Below are 14,228 nucleotides of genomic sequence, written 5' to 3'. Positions count from 1 at the left end.
AAAGAAATCTGCTAAAATGCTGTCATTATTGCGCTCCCTCACGCTGTCCGAACCCGAATGAAGAAGACGTTTTAAAGAACGTCCCATCTGCTTTGATGTCGTTAATCTATAGCCTCTGGTGTCTGAGAATCACCAACGAGTTTTTACAACAGTGTTGTCAAATATCTATTCCGAAGCTGTGGGGGGAGCTCTAGCGAGAAACCTGCGAGCAAAAAGCGAGAATACAGCGAAGAAGTCCCGAAGCTACTGGCTGTGTCCAAATTCAGGGTCTGCATCCTCCTTAGGATCCTTCCTACCCGGTTGAAGGAGGAGGGGTCCTCCGACGACCGCAAAACCCGGAAGTCGGTGTTTGTGAATTTGGACAGCCTACCCTTCTTTCAGTTCCCTCCCTTACCCGTTGCTCATATCCTGTCGCCTAGCAACCGTGACATAAACACTTCTGTCTACTCTTTCGTCCCTAGAAGCGTTAAAAACAGCTTCAATCACTAACAAATTAGCTGTGTGTAAGGGGATATTCACACAGGCAGTAAGGAAGAAGCTAGTTTACGAAAGTAATGTTTTTTTTTTTACATATAAACGTACAAATGTAAAAAAAATGCTTAACGCTAAAACAAAATGCCTAACTAGACAACCACTGAAATTTTTTTTTTTTTTAAACCCAGTTTTTAAAAAACTTGCATCGAAAAGCATACTCCTCTCCCTCTCCCACTCCGCTACCGCTCGCTTCGTCCGCCATTACGCTCTGCCGAAAAGAATTATGGGATAGGTAGGACGGGAAAGGATCCACCACACCCATCCTTCCAATTCGGGAAAAATGAGGACGTATTTGTGGGCCGCATTTGAAGGATCCTACGAATTTGGACAGCCTTCGTCGCGGCGCTGTGACGTAACATCCTTCAAATGAGTACTCCGAAGGATGTAGACCCTGAATTTGGACACAGTAACTGAGTGCTGCTTTAATTGGCGGCGCTTGGTTAGTGCGTAATGCATTGGTCAATAAAAAGTCAGCGTTAGTTTTTTTTTTCTGACACCCCATGAAACACGTAGATCAGCGGCCCATTTGGTTCTTTTCTTGATTGACACTGGGCTAGCCCAATCACACCTTTAATGTGAAGTATAGAAATATACTCTTTCAAGTATAGAAATTAGTACAAAACTAATTATGAAAGTTTCCTTTATTTTTCAGTGCATTTGTTTTACAATATATGGCTATTACTATCATGGGATTAATATTATAACTATTATTATGTACTAGTAATGTAGACAGACACTGTAACTAAAATAATTTTCACCAGATTGATGAATTTAACATTAAAAAGCACTATCTCTCTCTCTCTCTCTCTCTCTCTCTATATATATATATATATATATAAGTTGATTGGATTGGATTTTTTGCTGCCGCATCCTTCTCACCTTTTTTACCCCTGACCTGTTTTCATGCCTGCCAACAATAAGAAATACATGAGGCTGAAGATCTCTCTCTCTCTCAGCCTCACGGGCGAATCTGAGGTACAGAAAAAGGCCTCGAATTCCCTGCTGCATTTCATTAAATAGCCAGGACCTCTCTCACTTGGAAATATCTTTTAACAATGGAAATTTGCATTCAGAGGTTACACCTTTGGGTGTAGGGAGACCATTTGTCTAGAGGCCAACCCCTCCTAGTGTGCTAGTTATCCATAAACTCTCAAAAACCTTATTACCTTTTGTTTTACTTATTTGGAAACGAGACATTTGTACCGGTCGCACTGTGACATTTTAAATGATACCAAACATGAAAAATACTCTGTGATAATCATTCACATTAAACTATACATTTTCTTGGGTGATCTACATGTGGTCTCAGCATGAGAGAGGGGGAGTGAGGAAGAGGAGGAGAGATGTGTTCTGAGGTGTGACTTTGCCTCACAAATGCTGAGTTCAAATGGTAATTTCCAGAGAGGTCCTTTGTCCTCTCAGGGTCTGGGTGCTCCCCAAACAGACTGTCCGGCATTTCCTAATTGATCAATTCTTACAGATTGAACACATGAGCTGCTCTTCAGGAACATGATTCTGCAGGACTGAGTCACTGAAATACACACTGTCACATCACAATCAACACTTCAGTCTCTTGATTTTAAACCGACTCGATCTCAACACATTCAGAACTGAGAAATGAAGAACATGTTGGATTTATTCTTGCAGTTCATCACGTTCATCTTTCTGCAGGGACTGTTTTTTAAAATATTCTTTACACGATTAAAACAAATCATTACTCCATACGTACTGTATTAGTACAGATCTAAAGACTAGATGTTTAATAATCACGTTTTGAGCTCTGTGACATTTTAGATCTCAGTCCAGTGATCCATCAAAACATTTTATTTGTGCTTTAAGTTTGTATTTTCTCTTTAATAATGGATTCACTGCTAAACTGATCTGAACTGAGAGAGTGAAGAGTGTGTCATTGTTCTCTACAGGTTGAGGGATTGTGGAGTCACAGATGAAGGTTGTTCTGCTCTGGCTTCAGCTCTGAGATCAAACCCCTCACACCTGAGAGATCTGAATCTGACTGGGAATAAACTAGGAGAATCAGCCGTGAAGCTTCTCTCTGATCTGAAGAATGATCCACATTATAAACTGGAGACACTATATTGTAAGTAGATTATTTACTAAAGATTACAAAATACAGTAATTTGTAACATATTTCGTTGGATTACACAAGCTTTGTAACCTAATCTAAATAATTTAGAATACTTTGGAATATTAATAAGGTTTGTAACACAAAGGGTCCACCAAACATAGGACTTGGTTTTCCCCTGCATATTATTTTAATAACATCAGTTTTACACAGTATTTCTTGAAGAAAAAAATGTTTTTTTAGTTTTTAGTAAACATTTAGTTTAATATTTTAGTAAAATATTTGTATATATATATATATATATATATATATATATAATTTTTTTTTTTTTACTGATGCAACACAATGCATTAAAAGCTGGGGTGTGTAAACTTTTTAAATTGCATGAACAGGATAAATTGTAATTATTTTGTCTTCTGTGAAACCGGGAAGTATTTGCTTCTGAAGGGCAGTACTGGATGAAAAAAAAAAGATGATCTTTGAACAAAATTTACACATCATCATAATCCTGTTTAAAGTTTACACCCCCTGCTCTTAATGCATCGTTTCCTCCTTGAGCATCAGTAAATGTTTTTACCTTTTGTAATAGTTGTGTATGAGTCACTCAATTGTCCTTAATGTAAAAATATGCATCTCAAAATCATACAGTCATTGTTGGAAAGGTGTCAAATATGCAGAAGATTCTGGAAAACCTAAAAATGTGCAAAACCTGGAGGATTTTTCTGGAGAACAGCGAGTTTAACTGCTCATGATTCTTACTAGGACTGTAAGTTTCACTCTCGGTCCCATCACCGATCAGTAAAAAAAAAAAAAACTGTTTTTTGTACAGTGTATTTACATAATAATTTGAATGTAATAAGATAACGTTCATTTTGGATGAAGACCTATTTAGCCTGCACAAAATGATCATATTCATCTGAAATGATGGGTCAATCTGATGATCATCATGTTCACAAGAAAGCAAACAGAAGACAGAGCATAAAAGATTATTGAATTTACAGTTTGCTTGTTTTTGTGTGTAACATGATGTTTATTCATTTATTCTTATTATAGAAGGTATAATATCTCACCACTGTAATAGAAGAAATGCAAACTGTCAAAAGTAGCTCTCATTTGTCCACTGGCCAAAGTGTTTTAAAGACACAGCTGTGCAGTGTTGAGCTCACTGCTGTCCTGGGACACTTAAACCATTGTGGAACATTACCTTGAATATGTGCAGGAAGAGCTTCTCTGATCTGATCAAACTCTGTTTCTGTGCAAATCAATCCATGCATTATAACTGTAACCATAATAATACCAGGCATGTGTGACAGTGAGTATCTGTTGTCTCATTTCACTGGCCAGCTCTGTGTAATTCTCTCTGCAGTGGCTCTGAGCTCCAGTCCAGGGCTGCGTTTCCCAGAAGCATTGTGAAGTTGATCGTGAAGACCATTTGCCACCAATGTCCTCTACGATCAACTTATCTCACAATGCTTTGGGAAACGCAGCCCAGGTTTTTCTCTCAGATACCCAGACATTGGCCTATTGTGAGAGGAGATTTCTTTGTACCGCATATATCCAGAGTCTTTATTGCGCAACCACAAACTCTAATGATCACAGTACATCTATGTGTGTAAGTCGCATAGTTGTACTATGTTTTACTAGTTTTACGACGTAGGCAATTGCATAGATACAAATAGAAATCCTTTTCATTGCTGAATGTGTTCCTAACAATTCAACTATTAATTTTCCCACACAGGGCCTCTGACGTGAGTTCACGAGAGCGCCACGGCGCATGCGCGAGAACTGAGAAGTTTTCCCTTCATAAAACGCTTAGTTTCTCCTTGCCCATACTGCATATCTTGCATGACTCAGTGCATAATTGCAGAGATTCACTTTCATATCTTTATAGTCTACACAATCTCCAATTTTTTTCCATTCATCTTGTTTAACATTTCCCCCCCAGTTTTCTTTGATTAGCTCTTTTAGCTTTTCATGAAAACCATCAAGTTCTCTGCACTCTAAAAAAACATGCATCAACGTTTCTGGAGCAGATCTACACACATCACAATCCCTCTTTATGTTCTTGTTTATCTGGTGGAGGACCACTTTCCTGTAGATTCTGTTGTGTCTTAATTTAAAATCCAGGTTTTCACATTCTATTCCATTGTACTTTACACACAGATTTTCCCAAATTTCCTTAACCTTTAAGCCAGGGAGCACCTTAGGCCACACATTTTCTGATGCTGGTAATTTGATCTCTTTTTTCAAAATAAATGTGTACATCATATTAGTGGATCTTCTAGTAGTCTTTTCCCATCACCTCCGTCAAAATACAAATCTGGCAATCCCCATTCCCCAGGTTTAACAGTTTCATTTTCAATACTCTCTACCCCAGGCTCTGGGCAGACTTGTCTTAATATTTTCACACATCGAGTCCACTTTTGACATTTCGTTTTCATCATCCCACTCCGAAACACAATCATATAAGGCTCTATTAGGTAAGAACCCTCTTACATCATATGCTATATCCTTAACTTGTCTCACTCCTGCTTTCATATACAATTTGTCATAAAACACTCTCTCTTTCATTCTAAAATTTGGATATAAAAATATCGGTTGTTTTAAAACTTGATTTATATTTTCACACTCATACTGTATATTTCTGTATATGACCTCTGCCCACACACTTAGCACTTCCTGATAAAACAGCGGCATTTTGTCATACATCGGCTTTTTCAATCCCATAAAAAGCCCTTCTTCCCCACATCCACTACATTTGTCCAGCACATCCTTCATATAACCTTTCCATCCATACTCCACTTTATCACATAAATACTTTTTCATCGTTTTTACCCTTATGGCCTTCTTTTTAACTTCTAAGTCAATCAATCCTAATCCTCCTTCTTTATAACTTGCAATTAATGTTTCCTTGCTATTTTAACTCCTTTCCCTCCCCACATAAAATCATTTGTTATCTCAGTCATCTCATTAAGAAAGCATGACAAATCATCAAGGGTGTTTCAGGCTATGATTAGGTTAGGGTGGGCTGTGTTTTATGTTTGTCAAGCAATTGGGAAATAAAACGCAAAAAATGCAATAAATGTAATACATGCACAATTAAACCCTTACCCCAACAGAAAAGGGACATACATTCTTTGTATGTTTGAAATAATTCAAAATTATAAAGCAAAAGATTTTTGTGGTTCATTTTAGCAATATTTAGGACTAATCCTAAAGTGTGGCATGAGGGGCACTGGCAATCAAATTGTGATTTTAGTGTGTCATCCACTGTCTCTGCTATGCAACTGCAGCTCAATAACATATGTAATCAAAACAATGCTAATATCACCAACTGTCCAATTTGAAGAAAAATTAATATTAGCAAAGCATGAACTAATACTGAAAACCCTAGTAAGTTGTTACCCAACCCTTTGTTGTTTTGAGAACAAAAAAACATTGATTAAAGATTCAACCCCTGAAAAATGAATGGTTCCACAAATCTGTAGAGAATGACAGGGAAACAATAGCGAAAACAACTAAATGAAGTGTTATTATCTTGGCCTTCTCAGGTGTGTATATCAGGTGTGTGTCATGTTCATATGGTCACTGTGATCTGCTTTCAGCATCCTCAAATTCAAAAAGAATCCCAATACATCAAGTATCTGTGTTGTGATGATGAGTTGACCATGACTCTGTGGGTGACTGGGATACGTATTGCAAAGGTGAGCAGAAACCAGGCCACACACCAAAAACCAAAATAGATAATGATGATAAATGCAAGAAGACACTAATTTGAAGTTTTTGCAGCAAATTAAATTATAAATTATAGTTTACAATGCAAAAACATACTGTAAATTGTAGCTGTATTGTGTTGGGTCCTATTGTGAGCTGTCTACTTACTTTGTCAAAAAAAAAAGTTCTTCTACTTTATTAACGGTCTTGTTTTGTCATGATTTTGTCATAGTATGGTAAGCAGTTATATGAAAACTACAAAGCCGCTGTGAGGAAAGCAGCCGGCACTGGAAGCTGGGCTAACCGCACTATCCAGGCCTCCTCCAGTGCATCCACACCCTCTCCTACACCTAAAGGTAGAGATAATGAGCTAAATAGATTGTTATAAAATGTATCATAGATCTTGATATATTAAAGGATTTTGATGACATTTTTGTGCTTATCTTTCAGCCAAAGCTGCGAATGGACACGCTCCTCAGCTTCCAAAGGACACCAAGGTACCTCTAAATCTATCAGTTAGTAATGAAGAACACCATAATATAATACCATAAATAATATAAGTTCATGGACCATACTGAAGTGTGAACTATAATGTTTTCAGACACTTAACTGCATGTTAATTGCAATTAAACAAAATATAGTTTAAATTTATTAACACACTTAAGTACATAATTTTATAACATTTCATAATTACTTCTACTTTCAATGAAATATGAAGTTTACTGCCGAATGTACTGAGAAGCATTTATAGTAAACTAAAATATACATATATTATTTCTATTGAAACTTGACATGTTTTCAATATTTAATTACACATTTGTCATGATGAAGTTGCCAATTGGTAAATTTAAAATATATTAACATTAAATGTATTAACGAATAACACACTACAGTTGAAATTATAATCAAATTTGCATGTGCTCTAGTATGTTTGTCAATATCACAATAAATGTACTGCAGAAGATTACTAAACCATAATTTAAAAAGTATAACTGTTAATTTGTCATGATTGCAAAGTACACTTTTTAAAATTGCACTAAACTCTGTTAAGAAACAGTCATGAAAGTGCAGTGTCTTCAAATACACATATAGTGGCCTTTTATTTAATGAATATATTATCTGAAAATATATATATTTTTAAATATACTTTAAAGACTTAAAGTATACTTCAAGAGCAGTAAAATTACGCACACTAATATTTTACGAAGGGTAACGGTTCCTTTAGAGTTGTTTTAATCCCCTTGTAATTTCATCATTTATCTGAAATGCTCCTGAATGCTACTTTTGGTTTGTTTTTGAAGGGTCCTGGCAACCAAACATCTTTCCCACCACCTCCGCCTTCAATGGAAACCCTGCCTCCTCCACCACCCGACCCCATGTTGCCTCCTCCTCCCCCTGCTCCTCCTGCCAGCACAACCAAAGTCAACAAGTTTCCTCCTCCACCTCGATTCCCACAATCCTCCTTCCCACCTCCACCCATGGATGACCTGCCTCCACCACCACCTCCTCCAGAAGATGCCGAGCTGCCCCCTGACTTTCTTCCTCCACCGCCTCCTAGTTTTGCACCTCATGGGGGAGACTCACTCCCCCCACCACCTCCAGACCCCATTACCTCCCTTCCACCTCCTCCTCCTCCTGGTCCCCAAAACTTTGCATCTGCAGGTGGAGCTCCACCACCCCCGCCTCCACCACCGCCTCCACCCCCGCCTCCACCACCAGCTCCTGCACCGGCTGCCAACCCACCCGCCGGCTCCATCAGAAAAATGCCTCCAGCTCCACCAAAGAGAACGACACCTCTACAAACAGCGCCCCCAGGTGGCGAACTCATGTCAGAACTGATGACAGCAATGCTGAAAAAGCGCAGTCAACAATGATCTTGAAGACAGATAGAGCTAATTGACATGTTTTTGTAGTTGGACTGAGGAACTGACCGCCAAACAAGTTCTCGGCGTGACATACGGACACACATCTTTAATTATTTTGTTGTTTAATATTCTTGCATTACACCACCAGACTAAAATATGTAAATACTTTGTACTTACGCACCTAATCAGATTATTTGTATTACAAATATGCTATATCATCATTGCTAATGGAATGTCATAATAAATAAGGTCTTGCAAAGTTAACTGTTTAACAGATTTTGACATGCCTAATTGTTAAACAGGAGTAAACGAGATGCATGATGCAAAGATTTTTGCACTTTTGTAGAAATGCAGAAACAGCAATATTACAAAAGACATCCATGTCCATTGTCCATATATAACATGCATATATGTACATATATAACATCAAACATGGCGCATCCTCCAATCAGATCATCCATTAGGAAGTGTGATTACAATGTCATAAACAATATTTTTGGTTCAAATGATGCTGAAATTCATGATTTTTTTTTTTTTCATTCGACCCTGAGTTAGGAAGAACAGCTGACCCTCAGCTGCTGAACCCAGGATGGAGGTTTACTGGCATATCCGGCTCTCTCAGCCTCTTCCTGCTCCATAAATGGCTCCATTAAAGTCTTCTGCAACAGTGTCACCTAGAAATACATCAAACATACTGTCAACAAGCCATAATGGTCTGTCTGAAGATGTTACATTGTATGTATAATTGTCAAGTCTTCATTTCACAGTAATATATTAAAGCAAACACTCTAAGATATATGATAAGCATGATCATGACAGCATATTAGTTTGACATCACATGTAATAATACCTCTGAAAAGTCATTTTTCTCTGCTTTTCTGATAGCAGATTCAGCCATCCAGTTCCTCAACACATACCGTGGGTTTACTCCTGAACAATAGAAAAATTACTAATAACATTAAATACAACATAACACATCGTAAAAAAACACACACTACCGTTTAAACATTTACGGTCAGTAAGGCTTTTTAAAAAAGAAAAGAAATTAATAATATTATTCAGCAAGGATGCATAAAAAGGGACAATAAAGACATTTATAATATTACAAAAGATTCAAATAAACGCTGTTCTTTTGAACTTTATATTAATCAAAACATGTATCAGGGTTTCCTCAGAAATATTAAGCAGCTCAACTGTTTTCAAATGTTTCTTGAGCAGCAAATCATCATATTAGAATGATTTCTGAAGGATCATGTGACACTGAAGACTGGAGAAATGATCACAGGAATAAATTACATTCAACTGAACAAATATATTAATTACACAAATACTGTATATTCAAATAGAATAATTTATTTTATATTGTAATAATATCTCATAGTATAAAAATATATTATAGTATTACAAAATTACTGTTTTTATTGTATTTTTGATTAAATAAATGCAGCCTTCGTGAGTATAAGAAACTTCTTTCAAAAACAAATCTTACCAATCATGAACATTTCAGCGGTAGTGTTACTGTAACAATATATAAACACATAATATATAACACTGCATCATATAACATATACAAAAACACACCTTGCATTCTGTGCCGCCGTTCTTCATCTGAGTCACTCATTATCCTGAAGAAGACGATTAACACATCAAGTGATGTTCATTTTTAATCCTCTAAAGAGTTCGAGTTTACATTACAGCAACATTACCTTGACAGATGCTGTAAATACAGCTGAACCCAGTCTCTGAAATGCTTGTGTGATGAGAGGTCTGAAAGAGCCCACAAAGACTGTCAAGAGAGACACAGTCACAGTTAATGGACTGAAATCATGATTATGGATATTGCGGCTGCTGTGGGAGTGAATGGAGAGGAAACGTACCGGAGCAAAGGATCCCTTCTGAAGCCGGGACAGGGTCACTTCACTCAGCTGTCTGAAAGTCATAGTGAAGTCTGCTCCAGTGTCCTCCATTAGCTCAACACATCACACATCATACAACATTATATGGGTCATTCTCAGGAAATGCTGCCATTTGTGTGATCTACTACTGATTTAACTCCATACTGGACTTAACTCCCAGATAGCAACATTGTTTCGGCCCAGATCCGGCCCACATCTGGCACTTGTGGAATGCGGATCTGGCCCACATGCAGCGTGGAATGACGGCCCTTGGGTGGCCCACTCCTGTTTGCCAGATCTGGGCCACATGTCAGCCAAGAGCAAAGAAATAAACCAGAACTGGACCTTATTGGAGCCACAAAATCTGTGTATATTAAATATGGAGTCATCTCATCCTTAATAAGCCTGTTAACAAGCAGAATCCCTGAAGGAAAGAAGAGAACAGAAAAAGAGACGAGCAGAAACACAAGAACTACAACTGACTTCAGACACAGTCTTAGATGAAATCAACTGAAGAGAAAAGAAGACATTAAATCTGTGAAGATCTCAGCAGAGGAGGATTAAACAACTCCACAAACAGCATTACCAGCTTCACTTATTACTAACCAGACTGACTTTATTTCTATCAGACGTCTACAAAAGTTTTTATTGAGAATGAACAGAGGTTTAACTCTAATGTGTTTCATTTGAAGTCACCATAACAGTGATTCGTGTTTCCATTAGTTGGGCTCTTAACTCTTATTATATCTTTTGTCTTATTTGGCTGCTGTGACAGTGTGTTTGTGTTCTGAAGCCGGGACAGGGTCACTTCACTCAGCTGTCTGAAAGTCATAGTGAAGTCTGCTCCAGTGTCCTCCATTAGCTCAACACATCACACATCATACAACATTATATGGGTCATTCTCAGGAAATGCTGCCATTTGTGTGATCTACTACTGATACCATACTGGACTTAACTATTTCTGACAGTTTGGCTGTTAAATATATAATAAAAAAAATGAATTAATGAATTAATTATAGTACAATCAGAGAAAAAAAACTATCCAGTTAATATTTACCTTTAGAAGAAATGCAATCACATATGAATCCTTTTCTTCATTTCCCAGAAAGCCCAACTTTGCTTTGAACAGCTCATGAAATCTATAACAGAAACAGTAAAGTGAGATCAGGAACGACTCAGAGAGGAATACAGTGATCTATATTGTCTAATGACAGGCTCACCTTTGATGGTAGATTTGTGGATACTCTCTCAATATTTGCTGAGATCTGAAGTAAATGAATTGACACGAATCACCCTTATTTATTCCAGACCAATACCAACAGTAAATAAAAGGATCTCTTACTGTGAAAGCTGATCTGAGGTCAGCAGTGGTTTCAGAGCTTCTAGAAGTTTCTGTAGATTGAACAGGCCAACATTAGCCTGAGCTCCTATACTGTACCGGCCCTCGTCATCAGACGTGTTGGGGACAAAATCTATACAGAGGAAACAATGCTGGAGCAATAACACACATTTAACAATACAAATATTATATGTTATTATTATGGCTGTCTGTTTCACTTTAACTTATTAGAATATAATGAAGTAAAATAAAACAAGTAATGGATTAAAAAAATTATGCAATTAATCATGCCCCTCAACCCATGTATGTATACTGTAAGTAGCCTATATACAAAATTTATAGTAGATCTAAAGTAGCTTACTATTCATACAATGTTCCACTTTTGCAATATTGTGTGTGTGTGTGTGTGTGTGTGTGTGTGTGTGTGTGTGTGTGTGTGTGTGTGTGTGTGTGTGTGTGTAATGTCAAAATGACAAAAAGCTTAAAAACTAAACGTATAGGAAGATGATTGCTAATATTATGGAAGTTTAAGTTAGACAAAGAAACATACTTGGGTCATATGATTCCATAAATCCAAATGGGCCATAATCAAAAGTGATAGAAAGCAGACTGAAGTTATCTGTGTTACAGACTCCTGTGTGAAGATGCAGATCATGATGTTGTGCATGTTGCGTATTAAGCTCGATCTATAATGATAAATCTATATGATAACTAAACAAGTAAAGCAGAGTGAACTAACCATGAGCAAAACCAACCGACATCCAGTGGGCGATTAAATGTGCCGTTTCATTCAGCACTCGAGAGAAAAACACCTTCACACAACATGAAAACCATTCAAATATAGTGAGACTGATCAGACAATATAAAATAATCTTGTATTACAGCTAAACAGCAGAGAGACACAGATACTCACCACATACTTGTCAGGGTCATTTGTTGCTATAGATTTAAAATGCTCTTTAATTACAAAGTCCAACAATGTCCTGAAAATAAAAAATTAAAAGAAATTAAAAAGCAAATAAGAGTGAGAAAAAAAATATTATCTCCCAAGTAAAAGTTAATATACCGTAGGACATCTAACTCTCCAGTTCTAGTTAATATCTCCAGTGAACCGATACGAAACCAGGACTTGGCCAGACGCAGAACAACCGCTCCTGATAGATACAGAGAACAATCACATAAAGCTGAGGAGGATAAAGAACTTAGTTACTCGATTTTTCCAAATCTGATCGTATTTTACCTCTTTCTTTTATGACACTGCCATTATAAAACGGATCCCTCCAAACAGGTTCCTCACTCACAACCAGACTGACAAACAATAAAGGCAAAAAAATGGAAAAAGTATAAATAAAAATAAAACTAATATTCAACACCAAACATTTGAATGTGATAAATCCATATATTACTCTTCTTGTGCATGTCCATTCATATATATTGTGCAAATATATATATGTGTGTGTGTGTGTGTGTGTGTGTGTGTGTGTGTGTGTGTGTGTGTGTGTGTGTGTGTGTGTGTGTGTGTGTGTGTGTGTGTGTGTGTGTGTGTGTGTGTGTGTGTGTGTGTGTGTGTGTGTACCTGAGGGCTTCACTGCACAGGAACTCCCTCACAGAGGAGCGAATCACAGCCCGTCCATCACCAGACCTGCACACAAAACATCATGTACAGTAAACAGCATAACCATTACACTCCTGCCAGACAGAGAATCACACACTATGAGTCATAATGTAAGATCATTTACAACTAAATATATCTCAGAATTACTTAAAAAGCATATCAAAAATATTGAGCAGCAGAAACTGATATTCACCTTGAGTACGGTGTCTTTCCTGAGCCTTTCAACTGGACTTCCCATCTTTCACCTTTTCTGGATAAAAGAGAGATTGTATACCGCTCTAACGGTTAACACTTGTCAGTTCTAAACTGAGAGATGTCATTGTTCAGACGCATGTTTAAGCATTAAGTGAGAATTAGATTTAAAAAATGCCAGAATCATCTATTTGCTGAAAAACCAATAAGTATAGATCAAACTTTCCATTCTTTAATCTTAAACAACATTATGGGAAAGTTGACATGCATTACAACAGAAAAGTCACATCTGACAATAACAACTGATGATTTGTGTTGAACGCTGATGGAAAAGGATGATTTTACCTGTTTGTGTATTCACCCAACAAATGTGCTCTTCCATCCCCCAGCTGTCCGGCCCAATAACCAAACTATAATAATAATAACACATGGTTGACATGTTTGCTCTGGTTGTCTTACGCCATCGCTGTCGGGTTTGAAGTGACGGTCAGTTTTACCTGATGGCCCCCGTATCTGTGTGCCAGTGGAACAGAGCCAGGAAACAGTTTCCCACCACTGACACAACGGACAAACTCTTCATTCTGAATCACAGACTCATTCAGATCCAAAATATTCCTCAACACATCCTGAAATACACAAAAGAGCCTGAATATATGCAGAAACAACATTTACACAAAAGTACTGTGGTGGTACCATGGTCCAGTTTTGTTTTAAAGCAGTTTTCTCAGACTGTGATCCTCAGACCACTGGTGGTTCTGTAAAGAGTCCAAGTGGCCCACGAGTTCATTAGCTGATTAAAAGCTTTATGACTGAATCAATTTATAAAAGTATAACTGACAAAAACAAACAAAAAACACTAAATGAACTGAATTAATGAACTCAATACAATAAATGAACTGTTTGTGACTAAATAAATGTATGATAAAGTGTTTCTATTGGTATGTAAGTGTTTGGTCCAATTTTTAAGCTAGCATTATATAATAGCTATAT

General features: G+C 37.2%; 2 protein-coding genes across 2 annotated transcripts in view; one reads left to right on the top strand and one right to left on the bottom strand.

The window, feature by feature from the left end:
- The window catches only part of LOC309510013 (uncharacterized protein), a gene marked incomplete at its 3' end in the record, with an annotated part of 1,894,646 nt that overhangs the window by 1,643,836 nt on the left and 236,582 nt on the right, over positions 1-14,228 (top strand). The window lies entirely within an intron of this gene.
- On the bottom strand, positions 8,302-14,088 carry LOC309510001 (protein adenylyltransferase SelO-like). Its single transcript, XM_082191138.1, has 15 exons — positions 13,736-14,088; positions 13,584-13,648; positions 13,240-13,296; positions 13,008-13,073; positions 12,672-12,739; positions 12,399-12,585; positions 12,171-12,310; positions 11,982-12,065; positions 11,435-11,564; positions 11,313-11,357; positions 11,132-11,231; positions 10,865-10,953; positions 9,903-9,963; positions 9,047-9,139; positions 8,302-8,870 (listed from the first exon to the last, which is right to left on the bottom strand). Exons 1-15 carry the CDS (start codon positions 13,904-13,906, stop codon positions 8,748-8,750), a joined length of 1,479 nt encoding a protein of 492 aa, XP_082047264.1. The 5' UTR covers positions 13,907-14,088; the 3' UTR covers positions 8,302-8,747.

Source organism: Leuciscus leuciscus, assembly GCF_965113295.1.
Source record: "Leuciscus leuciscus genome assembly, contig: SUPER_11_unloc_1, whole genome shotgun sequence".
Classification (NCBI taxonomy): Eukaryota; Metazoa; Chordata; class Actinopteri; order Cypriniformes; family Leuciscidae; genus Leuciscus; species Leuciscus leuciscus.
The sequence above is the reverse complement of the archived record's forward strand: the minus strand, read 5'-3'. Positions and strand labels throughout refer to the sequence as shown.